The 21,031-nt window shown below is 40.4% G+C and overlaps 1 protein-coding gene across 4 annotated transcripts; it reads right to left on the bottom strand.

The window, feature by feature from the left end:
• Positions 1-5,873: 5,873 nt before the first annotated feature.
• On the bottom strand, positions 5,874-20,523 carry LOC145643254 (uncharacterized). Of its 4 annotated transcripts, none has more exons than XM_081715226.1 (13): positions 20,481-20,523; positions 20,340-20,378; positions 18,841-18,868; positions 18,566-18,696; positions 16,867-17,001; positions 16,395-16,580; positions 15,787-15,820; positions 10,497-10,552; positions 9,660-9,760; positions 9,251-9,474; positions 7,787-8,103; positions 7,442-7,504; positions 5,874-7,212 (listed from the first exon to the last, which is right to left on the bottom strand). In XM_081715226.1, the coding sequence occupies exons 1-13, from the start codon at positions 20,497-20,499 to the stop codon at positions 6,959-6,961; spliced, it is 1,587 nt and encodes a 528-aa protein (XP_081571352.1). In that variant the 5' UTR covers positions 20,500-20,523; the 3' UTR covers positions 5,874-6,958. The 4 variants fall into 4 exon arrangements, with proteins under 4 accessions (XP_081571352.1, XP_081571353.1, XP_081571354.1 ...); XM_081715227.1 differs by having other exon boundaries at positions 7,442-7,501; XM_081715228.1 differs by having other exon boundaries at positions 16,395-16,577.
• Positions 20,524-21,031: the final 508 nt, after the last annotated feature.

Raw genomic sequence — 21,031 nt, 5'->3', positions numbered from 1 at the left:
TTGTGTTTGTTAAGTTTCTACTCCGTGCCTTTGTGTTTCTTAGCCCCGAGTTTTCCTAGCGTCTTGTTATAGCCGGATACTCCTGTTTGTGTTCGTTAATCCTATATCTTGTTTATCCTAGCCCTTGTTTTGTAATCCTGTACTCTTCCCGTACTCTCTGTGTTGGTAATATGACACTGGAATGCTACAATGACTCTGGTTTTGATTTGCCCATAATAAATTTCGCTCATATCCCTTTGGAGAATCAGGATGTTTTCTAACATGGTAGCAGCAATTCCTCTATGACCAAATGGGAAGGGAGATTATGGGAGTTGCTTTCTTGTCCAGAAATGGAACAGGGGTCATGTCTATTTTTATTTAATGATTTCTTTAGTTTCCTTTACACTCCTCTGTCATTTACGTCAAAGAACATCTGGATATCTTGTCATTTTAGCTTTGTTTCCACCTGTTGCATCATCATGGTGAGACATGGTATGAGACCGGTGTGCTTGTATGTTAAAGCACTAGTATGACCTGTATGATGGATATGAGAGTTGTGAACCCTTGCTTAACCCTAGCACATAATTTTTTCCATTATATCAAGAAATCACCAGTGAAACAAACAAGAAAAGTTTTGGGATTTTTCACTAGGAGAGATTGAAAAGACATTATGTGCCATTAAGCAATCTCTGATGTGGGATTTCCCTCACATGGAATCTCCTAGAGGACATGTTGTGTCAATATTACACCATAATGATGCAATAGGGGGAAACTGCTGAGACGTCCAGCTTCATTTCTCCTCTCATGTGAATAAACAAAAATGAGGAGTGGCAATGAGAAACTACAAAATAATGTATTTAATTTTCAGCAGAAAGAGACATGGTCCAAGCTCCAGGTCTGAAAACCAAAACAACACCTCCTTCCCATCGGGGCTCAGGAGAATCCCTGCTATCATGTTAAAGGACAATCCAATTCTACAAAGGGAAAGTGGACAGCAAACCCTCAAACCTTCCATATCATACAGGTCAGACCTGTATACAGCTCTATCACAGAGGTATACAGCTCTATCATAGAGCTGTACACAGGTCTGACCATTACGATAGGGGTATCCTTTTGCATTTTTATGACTGATTGAGACTCTTTTTTGGTCTATTCTATTCTATTCTATTCTATTCTATTCTATTCTATTCTATTCTATTCCTAACATGCCAATGACACTGAGAATGTAGTGACATGTTATATAGTGTTGAGCTGGTATGAATGCATCAGGATACAGCAGTGTTAAGAAGGGGAGTTAAAGTGTCACTGCTGTTTTGAGAGTGGTCTACCTCCTACAAAAACCCAGCTAAAAAGGGCCATGTGGTCACACACTGAAACTGGCTATTGAAGCAAATGTGAAGGATGGACAACACAGATAAAACAAAAATCAATGTGCCATAAATATGATGTGATGTAAATAGATTTTACTGTAGTTGCTGATTGAGGAGATCTGTGTCTTATCTGCCCGCATGTTAAATACATTTACAACACTGCACCCTGTGTCACCGGTGTAAAGGAAATACTATGTGCTTCAGTGATTCACATACATTCAGCAGTATCGAATGTTTGTGTAAGCAAAGAACGTTAAGGGAGTGTGACAATAGATCAGATAAGCAGCAAATGTCACTCTTGTTTTATTGCCTGCAACTTATTTATTGCCTACAAAGAAGAAACGACACCCAGCCAGATTGTTACCAGCTGGCCAGAGATAAGCAACGCTTAAAGCTGATTGGTATATGAGCCATAGCAACAGGAGGCAGGAAGTCCGTGATTGGTCAAAGCATACAGTTAGAATTGTATATAGGAATTGTATTAAGCAATGCTCTGTATGACTCGGGGCTTCTCTTGGTAGTGAGCCCCACACTCTGTGGAATCTTTCTTTTCTATTAAAAACCTTTTTTACTTATTATCCACATCTGACTCCCCGTTTCATTGAATTTCCACCACACCGGACACCTGGTTGCAAATGCAAGTTTAAAATTTTCCATGTTTATCAGAAGTCAGTGTAGTGGAACAAACCCAAAGTGATGCCATTTGTTATTTTACATGAAACCAATATGTTATAGCAGTTGAGACTAAAAGTGTTGTCTGTACAGCTCTATCAGAGACACAGATCATGTGAACCAGAGTTTGAGATTTTCCATGATTACCAGAAATTTGTGTATTGGAACAAAGCCAAAGTCATGTCTGAAACCAGTATGTGTATGTGTGTGTGTGTGTGTGTGTGTGTGTGTGTGTGTGTGTGTGTGTGTGTGTGTGTGTGTGTGTGTGTGTGTGTGTGTGTGTCTTAACCTTCTCCCCTTCCTCTGCACCTGGTGTAATCCCTCAAGGGGTTGTGGTTTCCGGTTTCCGATTGAAAATACACTGCACAAATTGGCTACCGCTTCTCATTTTTGTGTGGGTGATTGTAAAAGCTGTCTGAGTAACTGTAAAAGCATCCTTGAGTTCGAGATTGGTGCTATATAAATGTAACTAATGATATTTTAAAATTGTTGACTGTCCTAGAAATTCTAATAGAATAATAATATTATTAATTATAAATAATACTATTATTAATTATAAATAATAATATTAATAATTATTAATCATTAATAGAGGTATGTAATAGAGGTTTATGCCCATTCATATCTTACCTTAAAGATCTTTTGAGTCTTTAAGGCATTCCTGAGTTTATGACCCCTGTTTCAGTAGGCAGACAAAGGCTAATCTTCATTCATACTGTCATGTACACAAACCACTCCACTCCCAGAACAATTAAACCCCCCAGTAAATTACGCCCACCTTGTTCATCATCTTCTGAATACTAATGTCCTACACCTGTCACTTTCTATCAGCTTCCATATTTAATCCTTCTCTTCCCACTGCTTCATTTCATATTGTTTCTGCGCAGACTCATCGTACAGAGTGCTTTTCTGGATTTCTGTCCCTTTGGAGTTCTGTAATTTGATATTAAATTCCCCAACACTTCACATATGGATCCCTGTCCTCTAACATGCTAAAAAACATCACCAACTATAGCCATACCTGAGAGGTGTGAGAGCACTCATCACCACTGCACCAACTTTCTAAGGCATTACTCCCTTTACTTAGGTACACAACACCAATCATTTACAGTTTATTCCCATGTTAACTGGGAGAGAGCACGCCTGGGCCACAGCTCTCTGGCATAGCAATCACCCAGCCTTTGACACTGATCCAGTTTGATCTCCTACTGCTGGTATTATATGACAGGAAAAAGGAACTGCTGCAGATTATGCTTGGCAATTCTAGGCTATAGCAGCTATCAGTGGCCAGAGTCACCCAGTTTTGCCAACAGGGACTTGAACACAGCCCTCCAAACTGAACTAGCATGCAGGGTGACCGTAGATGACCTGGAAGAGTTTTGTTCACATGTCTTTTTCAGTGGATAATCTCATGCAGACACACAGAACGGCCTGAGCAAAGGTGCTCCCTCCATTTTCAACATCCACGAGGAGTACCTCTGCCATCTCAACGTCAGACACCCCAAGAAATTATTCTACTGCTCCATTTTTAGTAGGAAGCCCCACTATTGTAACTCTGATGTGGGGAATAGAGAGCACCTTGTGATCAATCTCATACAGAAGCACTGGCATCACTGGATCAAGGGTGCCCAGCATCCCACATCATAAGAACTTCAGCTACAAAAAGATCCCTTATCCCTCGACAGACAAGGTAATCACTATTCCTTACTTGCTTAGACTTGTTGGTAAACTACTGACGCGGTTCAAGAAACACCAAGACAGATGCTTTCTGTCGTCTGTATGAGATACCCTGAGAGTCCTCCCAACCCAATCCTGTCCTTCCAGCTACCTGCTTCTTAAACACCATACAATGGGAGCTGCATGAGGGCAATAATTTAAATCAACTAGTTTTGAACCTGACTGGAATAGAGCAACAATCATTTTGAAGAGGACTGTATGGTGAAACAGCACAGGAAGTTAAATATAAGTATACATTTTCTGTGTGGACATCAGAGCACTTTTATAAGTCTCTCTGGATAAGAGCATCTGCTAAATGCTGCAAATGTAGGAAAGTAAATCTAAGCAACATTCATTCACACACACACACACACACACACACACACACACACACACACACACACACACACACACACATACACACACACACATACACACACACACACACACACACACACACACACACACACTCACACACACTCACACACACACACACACACACACACACACACTCACACTCACACACATACACACACACACATACACACACACACACACACACACACACACACACACACACACACACACACACACACACACACACACACTCACACACACACACACACACACACACACACTCACACACATACACACACACACACACACACACACACACACACACACACACACACATAGCTACCTACCTTGTTTTCATACTGCTTTCATTCTTTCATTATGATGTTTTTTAAAGCTCCTTATTGTCCAAAGGTATATGCCTGAACTAATGCTGGAAATGTGAACTAAAAGACCACAGGAATGCAGATGTGCATAGCAGAGAGGAATACATCACTGACCTACTCACGTGACTCAATCCCCATAAACTGTTCTTCGGTTATTTTTTCTTTAATTAGGTTTAATTTCCGGTCTTGTTAATTGATGTAATAGTGTGATATTTTTGGGTTTATTTATTAATGACAGATTATTAACAACATATTACTTAACAATAGATTTTTGCACAGCAGGCCTCTGTGACCCTGAGTGTAAACATGATGAGCCCTCACCCACCAAAAAAAGAAGCTGCACAGAAACCTTTGTTTTTTCATAACTTTATCACATATTTTAATCATAGTTGCATATTACTCTTTCATATGACCTGCTGTAAAATGCTTTCACCTGATCCTTTAACTTGCTACTGTGACTAGTGCTGATTTGATATAGACTGCTCAAACTGTAAAGGTTGTGCAATAAGTGCGTGCTAATTGCTATTATAGTAATGATCTGTATTACAACTGTTTAACAAAATCATTCTTGGCTAATAAATTTATACTAATACACTTGGCTAATAAAAATACACTAGCTCTGCACTTCCTTGAATGAATTTTTGATTCAGGTTTCCGAGACAACATCCCTGGGCCAAACACAGCTTCTAAGCACCCTCTTTTTAACTTGCACTCTCACTTATCTGGGCCTCACAATAGATGGTAACCTCTTCAGCAAGATTCAAATCTTTAACATTTATTTTAGACAGTGATAGCTCAGTGGTTAGGGTACCTGACTTGTAATCGGACAGTTGCTGGTTTAAGCCCCAAGTTGCCATGGCTGGGCCCCTGAGCAAGGCCCTTAACCTTCAATTGCTCAACTTGTACTCAGTCATAATTGTAAGTCTCTTTGGATAAAAGTGTCAGCTTAATGCTGTAAATATAAACTTTGTAGTCACATAAATTCATTTACTTCTCACTTGTAATAGTTGCCTCTCATACTGGTATAAACATGTGTAGCTGGGTAGGTGACACCTCATGGTAATGTACACCTCTTACACTTAGAAAGCTAAAATAACTGCACTTATAGAGCATATGGTTATTTGCAATAACAGTATAGTTAACATAACTCTTTTGAAGCTGCAGTAATAAAACAATTGTGGTAAACTATTTTTAACATTTCTAGGATAAATATCATAAGCCTTAGGACTGGTGAAATGGTTTTTACATCATAACTCATTTAACTTTCATTGTAAGCAGATTATATATATATATATATATGAAATGTTGGCCATTACCCACTTTCCCAAATAGTATACTCTTTTCTCTGCAACTAGATTTCATCAAAATAAAAGCACAAATGTTAAATGTTCTTTGAATACTTTATTTGAAAGCATTATTTAATACATTGTATGAATGTGCAAAAAAAGGTTCATATGTAACTGGCACATTTATGCCATCATAAAAATGTTGAAATGCATACTTGTAAATATAGAAAATAAATGTATCATATAAATGTAGAAAATTGATCCCTGACACCAGAAAGCTTAATTTTAAGTAATACCATGCAATTACTGTATTATATTATAGCAAGCCATTTCCATATCTGAGTGCTCAAATAGTATTATGGATGTGTTTACAGTATTAATAAAATAAATCAATCTGCACCATATTACAGTACACCATTAATAGGTATCAGGATAATTAATAGTTTCATGTAAGGATTTAATTGATAACTGAATGGATAGCTGTGGCCTTAAACCAATAAGATCTAGGAGCAGTAAAAACTACTTTTAGATCCATTTAAAACTAATTCATTCATATTAAGAAATTAATAAATATTGAAAACACTTGCAACTTGTGTTGGCTCATTGTAGCTGAGAAATATTACATTCACTCCCAAATTGACTTCACGGAAATTAATTGCATATCATAGCTGTTGGCTGCTATGCTGTATAAACCGCACAAACATTAGTATAACTGATAAAAACACACTCAAGGTATACTAAGTAGTCTTAAGACTTCTAATCAACATTAGACGCATAATGCATAAATTAAGACTGGCATCATCTTATAAAATAATTCATGATGTTTCAAGATTTTGTGCACCTGGGCATGTAATACACCTCAGCCTCAAAGCACCAAAGCATCAAAGCTGTGTTTTTGCATTATAGGCATTCACAAAGGACCTGTCCCTGTGATCACAAATCATGTAATTTCTCAGTGCATAGTTTTTTTCAAATGATGCCACATTATTGCACGCTTAACAGTTTATGAGCTTAGTGTTTTTCCATTATCTTAGTGTTTTTCCACTGGAATGAGTTAAAGTGTGTTGTTTGGTCAAATGTCTAGTGCACAGGCCATTGCCAAGACATTAGTAAGATTACTGGGGAAAACAGAGGGGGCAGAATGTGTACTGTAAATATGAACTGAAGGTTAACTAGTATGTCTTGTATGAAATACTTAACAGTGGCTCAAGATGGAATGGAGAGCAGCCACATCAGGGACATTGGCTATTGGCTCATACTGACTGCCGTTGAACCTCCAAAGGTAGGGCCTGCCTGGCTCCAAAAGAGGGAAACTGCAGTGGTCTAGTGAGCTGACTTCATGGTGTCTCTGTGGTGTTATGGTGGTGTTCGACACATACAGAACATCCATCAACACTACAGAGCGAAATGCTTGATTTACAGCTTCACTCACCACTGTTCCCAGTAGCACTGAAAATGTACACGCCCACACACACATACACACACACACATGCACACACACACACACACACACACACACACACACACACACACACACACACACACTTAAAAAACACTAGATGAATACCATATCATAGGCTATGGAAAACTATCTAGAAATTTACCCTCTGTTTTCTTATTTTGTTTGTTAATATCAGGAATATTGAAGCATGAATAACTATGGATAAAATGACCTTACTTTTCTCTCTGCAAATGGTGGAGGTGTTGTAGTCTGACAGATGTGGAAGAAGCCTGAACTCTGCTAAAAGATTGAAAGACTCTTTAATCACAACATATTGAAGCTAACTCAGTCTTTTTTTGTAAGCCTGGACTCTTTTTAAAATCAGTTATTTTCATGACTACACAAAAACATCAGTGAGTGCAAGCATTATGAGGTCATTTCCTGTTCCAAAGTAGCAGCCCTGTAATTTATCAGAAATGCAACCAAACAAAAAATGTGATTTGCAATAATGATTTACAGAGCAAGCATTTTGTATCCCTACTGTCCATGTACATTTACTGTATTTTAAGTATTTCATCATACCTTGTCGCTGACCAACCCATGAGTCATTTGTCAGTGGAAAGAGTTTCCCAGCGCAGCACCTCCACAAGGACATGTTGTAGTACCAGTGTCCACAGCAGGAATGTCCATCCTGGACCTCATACACCAGAGTTTTCTCTGTGGAGTAGCAGCACTGCTGCTTCTTCCTCAGGAGGAGAGGACCACAGCACTCAGCCTCTGATTGGTCCTTCAGCCCTTTGAGGTCATGAAGGTGACCGGCGCAGCACTTGTAGCCAGGTGTGCTGGGGCTGTAGGCATCGAGGCCACAGCAGACCACATCCTCCGCTGGCCTGCTGTGTCTGTACACACAGAAAAAAAAAAACATTCATATACCTGGAGAATGTGCAGAAGCCTACATACAACACAGACCAGTTAGACTCTAGGTACACATCAGCTGTGTTTATTTAATTTGCTACACAGGCATCTTAAAATAGAGTCTATCTGAATGAATAGTATTAAAATAGCAAACTTAATGTCCTTTCATTTAGCTCACATTCTGATCCCCTCTCCTACATATGCATACCCATTATTATGTCAGAGGTGTCCATAAAATAACCGGGCAGCCAATCAGAAATGGGTATTTTCTGAGGCCAATAAACACAGAAAGATTTGCAGGACAAAGAACCTAATAACATTGTGTTTAATACAAATAATAGTGGTAATTATTCAGAAAAGAAAAATAAAATAATCTGCACAGATCACCCATTCTTATCAGACAATTACTAAGCACCAATGTCTCTTTATCTTCCGTTCTTTTAGCTCTACATATATAGGATGGTTATACAGATAAAGACAGGCTGGCACTTGTTTGATTTTGTAATAGATACAAAAGGCAGCAGTACCATCATGGTCTATGTAACAACATGAAAAATACTCCATCTTTGAAAAGTTATATGCTTATATTCACCAAAATACATTTTTTTAGGGCAGGTCATGTCTATACAGTTTTGTCATTGCTCTGGCATGAAACACTGATGAATGAGTACTGCAATTGTCTTATTGCTGGTCTGTGTCTTCCCAGTGACCTGTAAATCCTGTAGTTGCACTAGGGCGCCTCCTTGTCTATTAATGACTTGGGCTATTGCCAGGACACATTTTTCACATTACAGAATGGATGTTTCACAAACAGGATCAGTGAGATCAGTGAGAGCAGCTTGGTTGGAAAACAAAGCAAGGAATTAAAAAACCCCTGGTAATACATCCGCCCAACACACGTATGCACAGAGAGAGAGACAAATCCATCTCAGTCCAGTTCCCAAGGACTGCCAGTCCAGATTCCCTTTCATCTCTTCATTAAAACAGCTGGCAAAAATGTCTTGCATGCTTGAAATAAAAAATAAACAAACTGGTATACAAAAAAAAAAACCCCACAAAGGAATGTCCTGTACAGAACCTACACGAGCAAATCACACAAGTTTGAAAATGATGTGAGTGGCTGTACAGCACCTATGTCCTTTGCAGCAGATCTCCTTGTGAGGGTTGTAGGGGTGACTTCCACAGCACTGCTTGCCCGCGGGCAGGTGCACGTGTCCCTGGCACACGGTGTAACGATGCGGAGAGTAAACGGCTTTCCCAGCGCACATCGAGCTTGCCGGCTGGTCACGATACAGCACATCATCACAGCACAACGCTCCGTCTTCCCAGAGCTGGTACACTTCTGCACCGCAACACTGCCAACCACACAGTGGTCATTAAATCAAAGGCGAGAGAGAAGTGTGCAAGAGAGCAACACAGAATCAGAACTGAACAGCTTTTAAAAATTCTCCTGTCTTGGAAGATCTCCACTGCTGCAGAAACATTACAGTGCCCGTTTGCACACTACACTCATCAAAAACAAAAACTTAATGAAGCATACTCGCGTGAGGCCAGATTTCTTCTGACGCTTCTTCCCTGAGCAACAGATGCTGGTGTTTTCATCCTCCTCCTGCCCGCCACTGTATTGACACTCAGGGTGAGCTAAATGAAATTGAGAAGAGAATTGAGAATGGAAGAGAATTGAGAATGGAAGAGAATTGAGAATGGAAGTGAGAGGGGGGTATGTAACACCGTATGTAACACTATGTTTATAAATAACACGTTTTCTTGCTTTTTCCTAAATCACATACATCTGCTACTACTACAAGGAGGTGGGAACACGTACTGAAAGAAAAAGACAACAAAGCATCTGAACGTTTCCAACCCTGTAATTCTACAGCGAACCTTTTGGACCCATGTTTCCACTGGTCTGAGATCTGTGAGACTTTCAGCTGGAAGACTTTGTATAATTATATGGCAGAACGTGCTCTTCTTCTGCAAATTTAGCTTCTTTCTTTGAGGGTGTATTTACACATTCAGAATCAACTTTTTCAGCTGTATTTACTAAGGATCTCGTGCTTTTAAGTGTAAATGACCAGTGTTAAAACTGACATAACAAATGCATGGTATTCCATGTTGCGATGGTACATATCTGTCAAGAATAGCTATGTTGCTGGTGTTTTAATATGTAGAGTTGACAGTGGACCCAAAAAATATCCAAGATGAAGATTTACTAAGCTTCTGGTGTTTTATTTTAAGCTCTTTCAAAACCTGCAAGTAGAAAAGTCTGGCCTTTTATCACCTACAAATAATTGTATAACAAATGTTGTTGCCTTGGAGAGCATTTAAGCTGTTTACATCAAATATTAACTGTTGCTAATTATGTTGAATACTTTACCTTCAGTGTCCATTTTTCTGGTTACATTCAGACTACATTCTGCCTGGCCCTTCTTGCTGGTTACACACACACCCACACACACATGCGCAGAGAAACATTATGCAAATCATAAATGTATTCCATTCAATGGAGTATTATATATACACATTTATATATATATATATATATATATATATATATATATATATATATATATATATATATTTTTTTTTTTTTTTTTTTTTTTTTTTTTTATATTGCCAAAAGCATTCGATTGTCTGCTTTCGCATTCATATTGTCACGGCTGGTGGGCTGGCTAGCAGGAGGGACACGCCCACTCCTGCTAGGGATCACACCCCTTACCTGCCGCGCTCACAATCGCTGGAGTACTGATTGAACTCACCTGTTCGTAATCATGATCTGCTTATTTAAACCCACAGATCCCAAGAGACGGGGCTGCACATTAGAGGACCTAAGACACCAGTCTCGTCTGATAACTGCATTCACTTAAAGAGACCTACTGTTTGAGTTTTGCTTAAGTGTTATCATCACTAGATACCAATGGATAATAAAGAGCACTTTGCTGTAACCCCGCATCTCGTTTCTTCCGTGCTGCAAGCGTCACAGAATGTGCAGCCATCTGGAAGCAAGGCGAGTAGCTCTGATTGGGCTCAACTGCTGGCTGCCCAGAAGGTGGCAATGGATCAGCAGGAGCAGGGGACGGGGGAGTTACGCTTGCTTGTCATGCACCTCAGGCAGGTTGACAATCATCTGGCTACGAGCCCTGAACAATGAGCAACTCCTCCCATTACACCACCTGTACCGGAGGGGATAAAATGCCTCATCGCTAACCCCGTGATGTATGGCAGAGACCCAGAAGGATGTGAGGGCTTTGTCTTCCAGTATGAGCTTTTCTTTGGATTTCAACCCTGACAGCCTGGCCATGCCTAGGTTGCTTTTGTAATCCCCTGACTCAGGGGGAAAGCACATACCTGGAGAGCTGCTCTCATTACTAATGCTTCCCCACTTATGAACAATTATGTCAGTTTTATTCAAGAGCTCAAGGCTGTATTTTTTCATTCATGTCAGCGGAGTGTTTGTGGGCACTCCTTGCTCCGCCTAAGGCAAGGAATCGAATAGCGGAGGATTATGCAATGAAATTCCGGACGCTAGCAATGAGGAAGGAAGGCAATGAGTGGAAAACCACCTTCAGCACAGCTTCAGGACATTACAAATACTTGGTGCTATAGTATGGTATAGCCACTGCCCCTATACATGGGTAGATCTGTCATCGCATATATAGATGACATCTTGGTCTATTCCTCCTCCCAGGACCAACATGTGCGTGACGTACGGGCTGTCCTCCGCACCCTTCTGCAGAACCACCTCTATTGCAAACTGAAGAAATGTGAGTTCCATCAGAAAGAGGTGAGTATCCTGGGGTATATCATCTGCGAGGGCAGTGTACGCATGCAACCATGCAAGGTAGAAGCAGTAAGGGACTGGCCAAGACCACAAACTCGCAGGGAAATACAGCACTTCCTAGCATTTGCTAACTTTTATTGCCATTTTATTAAGTACGGTCTGCTCAGAGCTGAAGGAGGCCTTCTCCACTGCCCCGGTACTGCAGCAACCAGACCCAGAAAGGCCTTTCGTGGTGGAGGTAGATACCTCAAATGTGGGGGTAGGCACAATACTATCCCAACACAAGGGCAAAGCAGAACAGCTAAAACCAATTTCCTATTTTTAAAAAAAACTAAGCCCCGCAGAGAGGAACTATGGCGTGGGAGACTGTGAACTCCTCGCCATGAAACTAGCGTTTGAGTAATGCTCCTTTTTTGTCATCAGTGACCACAAAAACCTGGAATACCTCCAAAAGGCAAGGAAGCTCAATTCCAGGCAAGTCTGGTGGTCACTTTTTTCACTAGGTTTAACTTCCACGTTATTTATAGGCCAGAAGAGAGGAACGTGATGCTCTCTCTCGACAACACAATAAAGAATCACAGTCTACCAGCATGGAGCCAGTACTGTCACCCACCTGCTTCCTGGCAACTCTGAGCTGGGATCTGGACTGACAGAGGCAGCAAATCCGCCACCACACTGCCCACCAAACTGCCTCTTTGTCCCACTCCACCTCCGTCAAGGCCTTATTAGATGGGCACACACCTCCATGGGGACAGGCCATCCAGGAGCAACCTGCATGGCGCAGCTACTGAGTGCTCACTATTGGTGGCCAGCCATGCACAAAGACATAGTGAGGTATGTGGCGTCTTGTTCCAATTGTGCCCACAACAAGATCCCTCGCACACCACCTGCAGGTAAACTGCTGCCGCTGCCCACACCAATAAGACCCTGGTCTCACCTGGCTATTGACTTTATCACTGACTTTCCTGTGTCTGAGAGCAACACGGTGATCCTGGTCATAGTGGACCGATTTTCCAAAATGGTACGGTTCCTCCCCCTCAAGGGCCTACCTACTGCCTGGGAGACGGCGGACCAGCTCTTCCGCCACGTCTTTCGGCAATTCGGGCTACCGGAGGACATTGTCTCAGACTGGCGCCCACAATTCACCTCCAGAGTGTGGAAGGAACTGTTGGGTAAGATGAATATCCCGGTTAGCCTGACATCTGGGTACCACCCCCAGGCCAACAGGCAGGTAGAAAGGGTGAACCAGGAGCTAGGCAAGTTTCTCAGGCTGTACTGCCAGAGGCAGCCTGAGACTTGGAGCACCTACCTCCCCTGGGCGGAATATGCCCAGAATTCACTGTGGCGTGCATTTAACACCCTTTCAATGTGTGCTAGGGTTCCAGCCCCCGCTATATCTATGGCATCCCCCCACATCTGACCAGTCAGCTGTGGAGTCGCAGCGAGCAGGTGTGGGAGGAGGTGCACCAGAAACTGCGCAGAGCCACAACCGACTACAAGTGGAAAGCGGAAACTAGCCGCGAAGTACGAGGGCCCGTACACCATCTCAGAGCGGATTAATGAAGTCACCTATTGTGTCGGCTTGCCTGGGTACAGCCGGGCATCTGGGGCTTTCCATGTATCGGCCCTGAAGCCGGTTGTGGAGGTAGGTCCAGTATGTCGTGGACTGGTAAGGGTATGGACCTGAGGAGCGCTGCTGAATACCGGCCTGCCAAGTGTCGGACCCTGACCTCGCTGCCTCCTTTCATCGGGAACATCCTCAGAAGCCTGCCCCTCGGCGGCCGAGTCGGCCACACACCAGAAGGCTGGCAGGACCTAAGACACCAGTCTCATCTGATAACTGCACTCACACAAAGACCTACTGTTTGAGATTTGTTTAAGTGTTCTCATCGCTAGATACCGATGGATAATAAAGAGCACTTTGCTGTAACCCTGCTTCTCACTTCACAGTTGACTGTGGAATATTTAGTATCGAGGAAATTTCACGACTATACTTGTTGTTGCGCTGGTGGCATGCTATCATGGTACCACGCTACATATATATATATTTATTATTATTATTGTTTATTTATTTATTTTATTTTATTTATTTATTTTTTTTAATTATTATTACTTGCTGATTACGTGAGAAGCCTGTGTAGAAATGGAACAGATAAAATTTACACTGGATGGCATTCCCCCAGGTCTAAACTAAACCCTCTGCATTAATCTGCAGTTGCTGGAATTCTTAACAGTCCTGGATGTAAAAGTTGAGGAATATTAAACACTGCTGCTGCTCTGCACTTCATGGCAGCCAAGGATGGTCGCTAGCACCGCTACCGCTCTGCTCCACACACCGACTGAGGGCAGCCACTAGCGCCGCTCTTGCTCTGCCCCATACGCAAACTGAGAGGTGGATCCTACCAGCACCACTCCTACTCTGCTCTACATACCAACCGAAGGCAATCACTACACCAATGCAGTTCTGCTTCACATGCTGAGCAACAGCAGCTGCACTGCTGCTACTCTGCTCTACATGCCAAGACGAGATGCCACCACTCACTCGGTCATTATGTACAAACTGCCACCTTTTGAAGGAGGAGATTGAAGAGCTAGGGCACCAGATCTCTGTACTGCATCAGGTTCAGAAAGATGAGACCTTGATAGACTCCATGCTCCCTATAGACATCACTGTGGGAGGCATACTGAATGATTCTGTCTCTGGGATTCCAGGATCCTCAGACACCCCAGGTCCAGTACAAACATCTCTAGAGAAGAACACCACTCTCCATCAACATAGTGCTGCCACCAGCCAATTGAGAGTGTGAATAATGATCAGCCTGCAACTGTGCCCCCCAATCACAGACAGGCAGAGTGGTGGTGTGTTACTAACTGAACACTCTCCCACTCATGAGAGCCACTGATTAGACAAAAATTCACAGAACAGCAAGCACAACCACTGCACATGTCCAGGATAATACCATCCCTATGGTGAAACATGGTAATAGCAGCATCATGCTATGGGGATGTTTCTAAATAGTAGAGACAAGGAAGACTGATAATGATTGAAGGACAGATGAAGGCAGCCAAATACAGGAACACCCAGAAAAGCTTCTTCAAAGCACACTCAAACACAGACTGGTGTGACAGGATGACAGTAGCTCATAGCAACCAAAACCACAGTGGAGCGGCTTTTGGTTAAGTATTGGAATGTAATGAAGAGCGGAATAAACTGCCCAAATCAAACAGTGCAAATCTTGTAGAGGCAGCTATTATAGCTGCCAAAGGACTTCTACAAAAATGTCAAAATGCTTTCACTTTGTCATTATGGGAGATTAATTGTAGATTTATAGGTAAAAATGACAATTATATCTATTATTCAAACCCTCTATGAAATAAAGTGTGCAACTAGTAAAGGGGACTAAATACTTTCTGAATCCATTATGTATGCATGTATGTGTATACATACATACATACATACAGCTGTACAGACAGCTCACTCACTCGCTCGCTCTCTCTCTCTCTCTCTCTCTCTCTCTCTCTCTCTCTCTCTATCTGGAGTCAACCTCAAATCGGGCACCAGTCCATCAAAGGAAGCAAGCAAGCACATGCCTCCCACTCAGAGTAGGCAATTTTCAATACTTGCCCTTTTCCTGCATATCTTTGGAATGATAGAAACTAATCCGCCCCAAAGAGGAAACCAAGCCACCCACAGGAACACCACAGATGATTAACACAAGAAAGCAACTGGATTAATATGGATTATACTTGAACTTGAGTTATTTTATTTATTTTTACTCTTAGTTGAATTGACAACTACTTCATACATCTTTCCTTCTCAATTTTCTAAATCTGTTTCTGGACAAATATATCCAAACCAATACAAATGTAAAGATTTAGAACTTACTCTGTTCCCGATATAGTGTCAGTACTAGAAGAATCTGTTGCAGGAAAGAGAAAAAAGAAACAAATAAGAGAATTTATACAATACGATGAAAGGGCCTCTGCTATGAACTCTACCAAATCACATTAAGTTCAGGCATAGAACTTTTCCACCAACAAAGTGCTGGTGCTCGTCCCGGAGCTGGTGCCAGTTCCTGTGATCGAACTTTTTAAGAACGGACCCATGTTTCCACTGGTCTGAGAGCACAACTATTATGTATCTGGATATGGGCATTCCTTCATACGAAAACTGAAGTCGGAAGACTGTGTAACAATATGGCGGAATGTGCTCTTCTCTTGCAAATTTTGTTTCTTTCTTTGAGGGTGTATCTAAGCATCCAGCTGCATTTGCTTTTAGTTGTAAATTATGGTAAGGCAGGTAAACAGCTTTACAAGGTGATGCTAGGATGCTGCCCTTGGGCCCCTTGTATCACAGGTTCATTGGTTCCAGACCAGCAAGATTATGGGACCAGAAATGCACAAATCTTTCTATTTGAGAATCTGTGATTTTGCTAACTAAACATGTTAGGTATTCTCTAGCAATTCTGCCACATTCAGTGCTTTTAGGCATACCTTTTGGTATATCCTCTGAACAGCATCTGCTGGTACTGCGATTCTCCACTTTTAATTGGAAGGTAGAACAGCAACATTCTGTTCTATTGTCATACAAATCCTCGCCACAGCATCGATGAAACACTGATGTCTTTTTCATGACTTTGTTCCCAGCACAGCATAAATGAGTTGCATCATTAATGACTACTGCAAAAAAAGAAACAAATGTGTGACAGAATTGCAAAGAAAGTATTTGGCAAAACATTTTTAAAATTTGCCCAGAATGAGCCCTTTCATGATCCCACTGGCAGACTGACAAAAAATAACATCAGATTAAAAACAAATTCCCAATTCTGATTTATTATGAGAAATTATTATTATTGTCTATGTACATCATATGTCCAGTTGCAAAATAACTCATTGGCTGTGTAGCAGGATATATAATGCTGGGCGATTTAATCTCAGACTGATTTCAGGACTGCTATGTCTGTACCTGATCCACAACAACTGGCCTGAGGACCAAGCCTGTTCTGGATGCTTCCCCCACAGCAAATCTGGTTGATGGGGTTGTAAGCCTTGGATCCACAGCAGTCTGACACAGCCTGGCCCAAACCATGTGTAACCTCATCTACCCGACATCAATGAGAAGAGATTAAAGGAGAAGTATGTATGCACAAAAAAGGGAGCATGATAAAACTTGGGGGGGGGGGGGGTGAGTAAATATAAGAATGAAATAATGGGAAAAGTTTCAACTTTTCATCTAACAAAGAATCAGTGTTAGTTACAGGAAAAATGTGCTGAGAACAGACCAGCATCATCTCTTTTCCAGCGGGAACTGAACATGGATCACATCCTTTGTAAAGGTTAGATCATAGTCCAATATGTGGCAATAGAGAATTAACTATTTAAGAGTATCCATTTTTTTTTCAGTAAGTGAAAAAGTGCTGTGTGTGTGACTGTATGTTTGCATGTGTGTGTGAAAAACAAAAGGTGTTTAGTTGTACTCAATCCAAGAAAACAAACTGAAAAACATTTGCTGTAGGTGTGTGAAACAAATAGTAGAATGTCCATAAAAATAAAGAATGTAGCTCGCACACTACCAAAAAAGATCATGCACTGATGCATATACACTGAAACATTTGCATTTACCTGACACTTTTATCCAAAGCAACTTAAAAATGACCGAGGGCCTCGCTCAGCAGCCAAACAGCAGCAACTTGGCAGTGGAAGGGCTTAAACCCCCTGGCTTTTGATTACAAGTTAAGTACCTTAACCACTGAGCTACCACTACCCTCAGCCTGGCCTTCTTTCCTCAGAGGGAGGAGCCAACACATGAAGAAAGGATGCAAGGAAAATTAAAGAGTATGTACAATTAAAGTTCTGTGACCACACACTCTACAATGCAAGTGTTAGCAGTACCATAACTGAACATCATGGAAATCTCTAAAGAGAGCACAGAATTTGAGTGATGATCTATATCTTACCACTAAGAAAAATGCCTTCATACCTAGAAGCCTGTTATGTTGCAAGCTATCTGAGGTAGAGAGTAGCAAGAATCATAGTATTGCCATTGAGAAAATAAGATAATTAAAATATCCATCTTTCCCAGAAGCACTTCAGTCTTCACTCATTCTTTTTAATAACTATGGGAGAGGAATGGAATTATAAGCGTTCCCGTCAAAAAACCATTATTCCCAACATTACAGGCAGTGTGTGAAAATGACACTTCACATCATAACTGCCAGTGGCTATAGGACATTTTATTCCAAGTAATTTTGACTTCTTTTTTTTTTGCTAGATTCTGTCATTATGAAAGGCTTCCACAATGTAAAGCATATGATTTTCCTTTGGGGTGAAGAAAAAAACTTAAAAAACTAGTTTTAAAAAAATAGTTTTGAAGAACAAAACTAGAGTTATATTATTTTCCTATGACACCAACGATACCCATGACGGTCACAAGATTATACACTCTATATACTGTATATTGAAGCAAATGTTCATATGTCAAACATGGAAGTTATGTTGTAAGTAATATAATGGTTCATTGTAAGTTAATTTTGGTCCCACTGTAAATTAATTTTGCAGATTTTGCACTATTTTGCTTAGTCATCCTTGTCTAGCCTTTCCTTTCCAGACATCCAGTAGGGTTATTGGCTAGAGCTGTAAAACTGGAATAATGCAACGTTACTCACTTTTGCAGCAAGAACTCTCCATGGCATTATAGGCCAAAGTTCCACAGCAGTCCAGTCCAGAACCATTATGTATATTCCTTCTGCAACATGTGTACTTGTTGACATTAAATAAGAGTTCACCACACTGCTGACTTTGTGGGGAAAAAAAACAGCAGAATCCATTCATTCATGACAAAGCTTGACAAATATAGTAGTTTTCATTTTACACATATATTTGCTGAATAAAATATACATTTTTCATATGCGATTAAACATATAAAAGAAATAACAGTTACCTGGACTCTTCTTTACAAGTGCAATCTCCTGCAAGAAACAGAGTAATTGTATTCCTGATTAAAATATACAAATAAATTGGGATTGTTAAATAATACAATTCAATTACTATATTTTCATTTTATAGGTAATGTTACTACAATATAGTAACCCATTTCAACTAATAGCTACTTACTGTTCAGTATAAAACCCCATCAACAACACAACACATAAAACTACAAAGGATCGACTGAAATAAGCTTTTATACAGATATCCAGCAGATGGTGCAGCTTCTGTGCATCTTTATGTCTCCAATATGCATAAGCATTAATGCATCATGGATGGAAGACAAGGGAGTAGTCGAGTAGACTTCTTTTATCAAGAACATTAGACAAAAATACACAAAGTAAATATCTACATACAGTGGGCTCCCCTGTGTGTGTGTGTGTGTGTGTGTGTGTGTGTGTGTGTGTGTGTGTGTGTGTGTGTGTGTGTATATATATATATATATATATATATATATATATATATATATATATATACAGAGAGAGAGAGCGAGAGAGAGAGCGAGACCATCTACCATCTGAGAGAGAGAGAGAGAGAGAGAGAGAGAGAGAGAGAGAGAGAGAGAGAGAGAGACCATCTACCATCTGAGAAGAAAGAGAGAGAGAGAGAGAGGCTACCCCGTAAAAAAGCCTTCTCTAACGTTAAAGGAAATGTTCGCGTTCGACTACCTTTGCGGATCGCAACAAATATATTAAATGTTAAACTGACACGCGACTGGCCAAATAAGATTTTTTTTTTTTTCTGAGAACCATTGCTGGGCTACATGCGTATTTGGATATAATAGATATTTTTGATATATTTTAATGGCATTACATTAATGTTTTAGGATTTTAGAGTTAAAATTAATTAATATATATTGTCTGGAAGAAAAAAGCCATTCGTCACTTTGTATACAACGGATGAGGTTCATTATGAATAAAAGCTGCTTAAATAAAAGTCAGGATAACTAAATTAACATGTACGTAGATTATCTGGTGAGCCCATAAAGGAGCGGTTCATGAATAACAGAGAATTCCATGAAGTTTCCAGACTGGAATTTTATTGGGCCCATCCACTCCGACAACCTCCCCTGTCCCCACCCTCGCGTCGCCTCTCACCCCATCTTATATTATATACGAAATAATTAATAAAATAGCTAATTAAATAATAAAAGATAGTAAATGTAGTAAATTATACTACTACATATGGTACTACTAAATGATACATTTACCTGTGGGCGTGCTAAGGCTATAGAATAGCGCTTGAAACATCATCCATATCACCTGGTGCATTACAAGCGTAATATTTAGGATAAATGTAGCCTACTGACTATATATGTATATATATATATATATATATATATATATATATATATATATATATATATATATATATATATATATCACACACACACACACACACACACACACACACACACACACACACACAAACTGTTTGTTTGATATATATGCTTACCTTGTGTAGAACAGGTCACCAGAATACATAACGCTAATACTGACATGAGGACAAACCAGAATTAGGTTTAGAAAATCAACAGATAATTTAAATGTTTTTTTTTTTAAATATCCAGTAAATTCAGGAGTGATATTCACTTACATGCCGTGTTGTGTGCCATGGTGCATCCTTTTTCCCGTGACCAACTGTGCGCACGCAATATAAATGACCGGACATTTTCAGTTTAAACCCCGCCTCTTTGCCAGACTGGTTCAGTTGTGTCCTGGGTTAATGTAACACTGTAAGTGTTAATGTAACACTGTAAGTGTTACATTATCAGGTAAATTCACTGTAACAGGTAAGTTCATCATTATCAGCACAAGACCACATAAATAAAACTGCATTCCGTGAGGACATCCAAAGTGTGCAAACCTGTCAATCTATTTGTGAACGTGAAGTGAAACAATTTTCGCATTAGAATTCAGAATGTGAAAACGATACCATTGCAATTACATAAATTACAAACTAATGCTGATCTGGCTACTGACTTACTCGTCATCAGGTTGACTCATCAGTATTATCTCACAATTTACGAAAAAACGCTGTATGAAAAGGCTTCCTGCTATCAACTGCAGGAAGAATAATAAACTGGCGGGACATACGATAAAAAAATAATTTATCATTTATCATATTAAAATGCACAGTTATTGTGT

Source organism: Electrophorus electricus, chromosome 6 (genome assembly GCF_041902795.1).
Source record: "Electrophorus electricus isolate QZ-2024a chromosome 6, ASM4190279v1, whole genome shotgun sequence".
Lineage (NCBI taxonomy): Eukaryota > Metazoa > Chordata > Actinopteri > Gymnotiformes > Gymnotidae > Electrophorus > Electrophorus electricus.
Note: the sequence above shows the minus strand (reverse complement) of the source record. Positions and strands in the feature narration are given on the sequence as shown.

What these genes read in the sequence shown, in the direction of transcription:
- LOC145643254 (XM_081715226.1), bottom strand. An exon ending in CAGAAAAATGGACACTGAAG is followed by an intron (nt 9,761 to 10,496) that starts GTAAAGTATTCA and finishes AATTTCATTTAG; the next exon opens with CTCACCCTGAGTGTCAATAC. An exon ending in AGAAATCTGGCCTCACGCGA is followed by an intron (nt 9,475 to 9,659) that starts GTATGCTTCATT and finishes TGTGGTTGGCAG; the next exon opens with TGTTGCGGTGCAGAAGTGTA.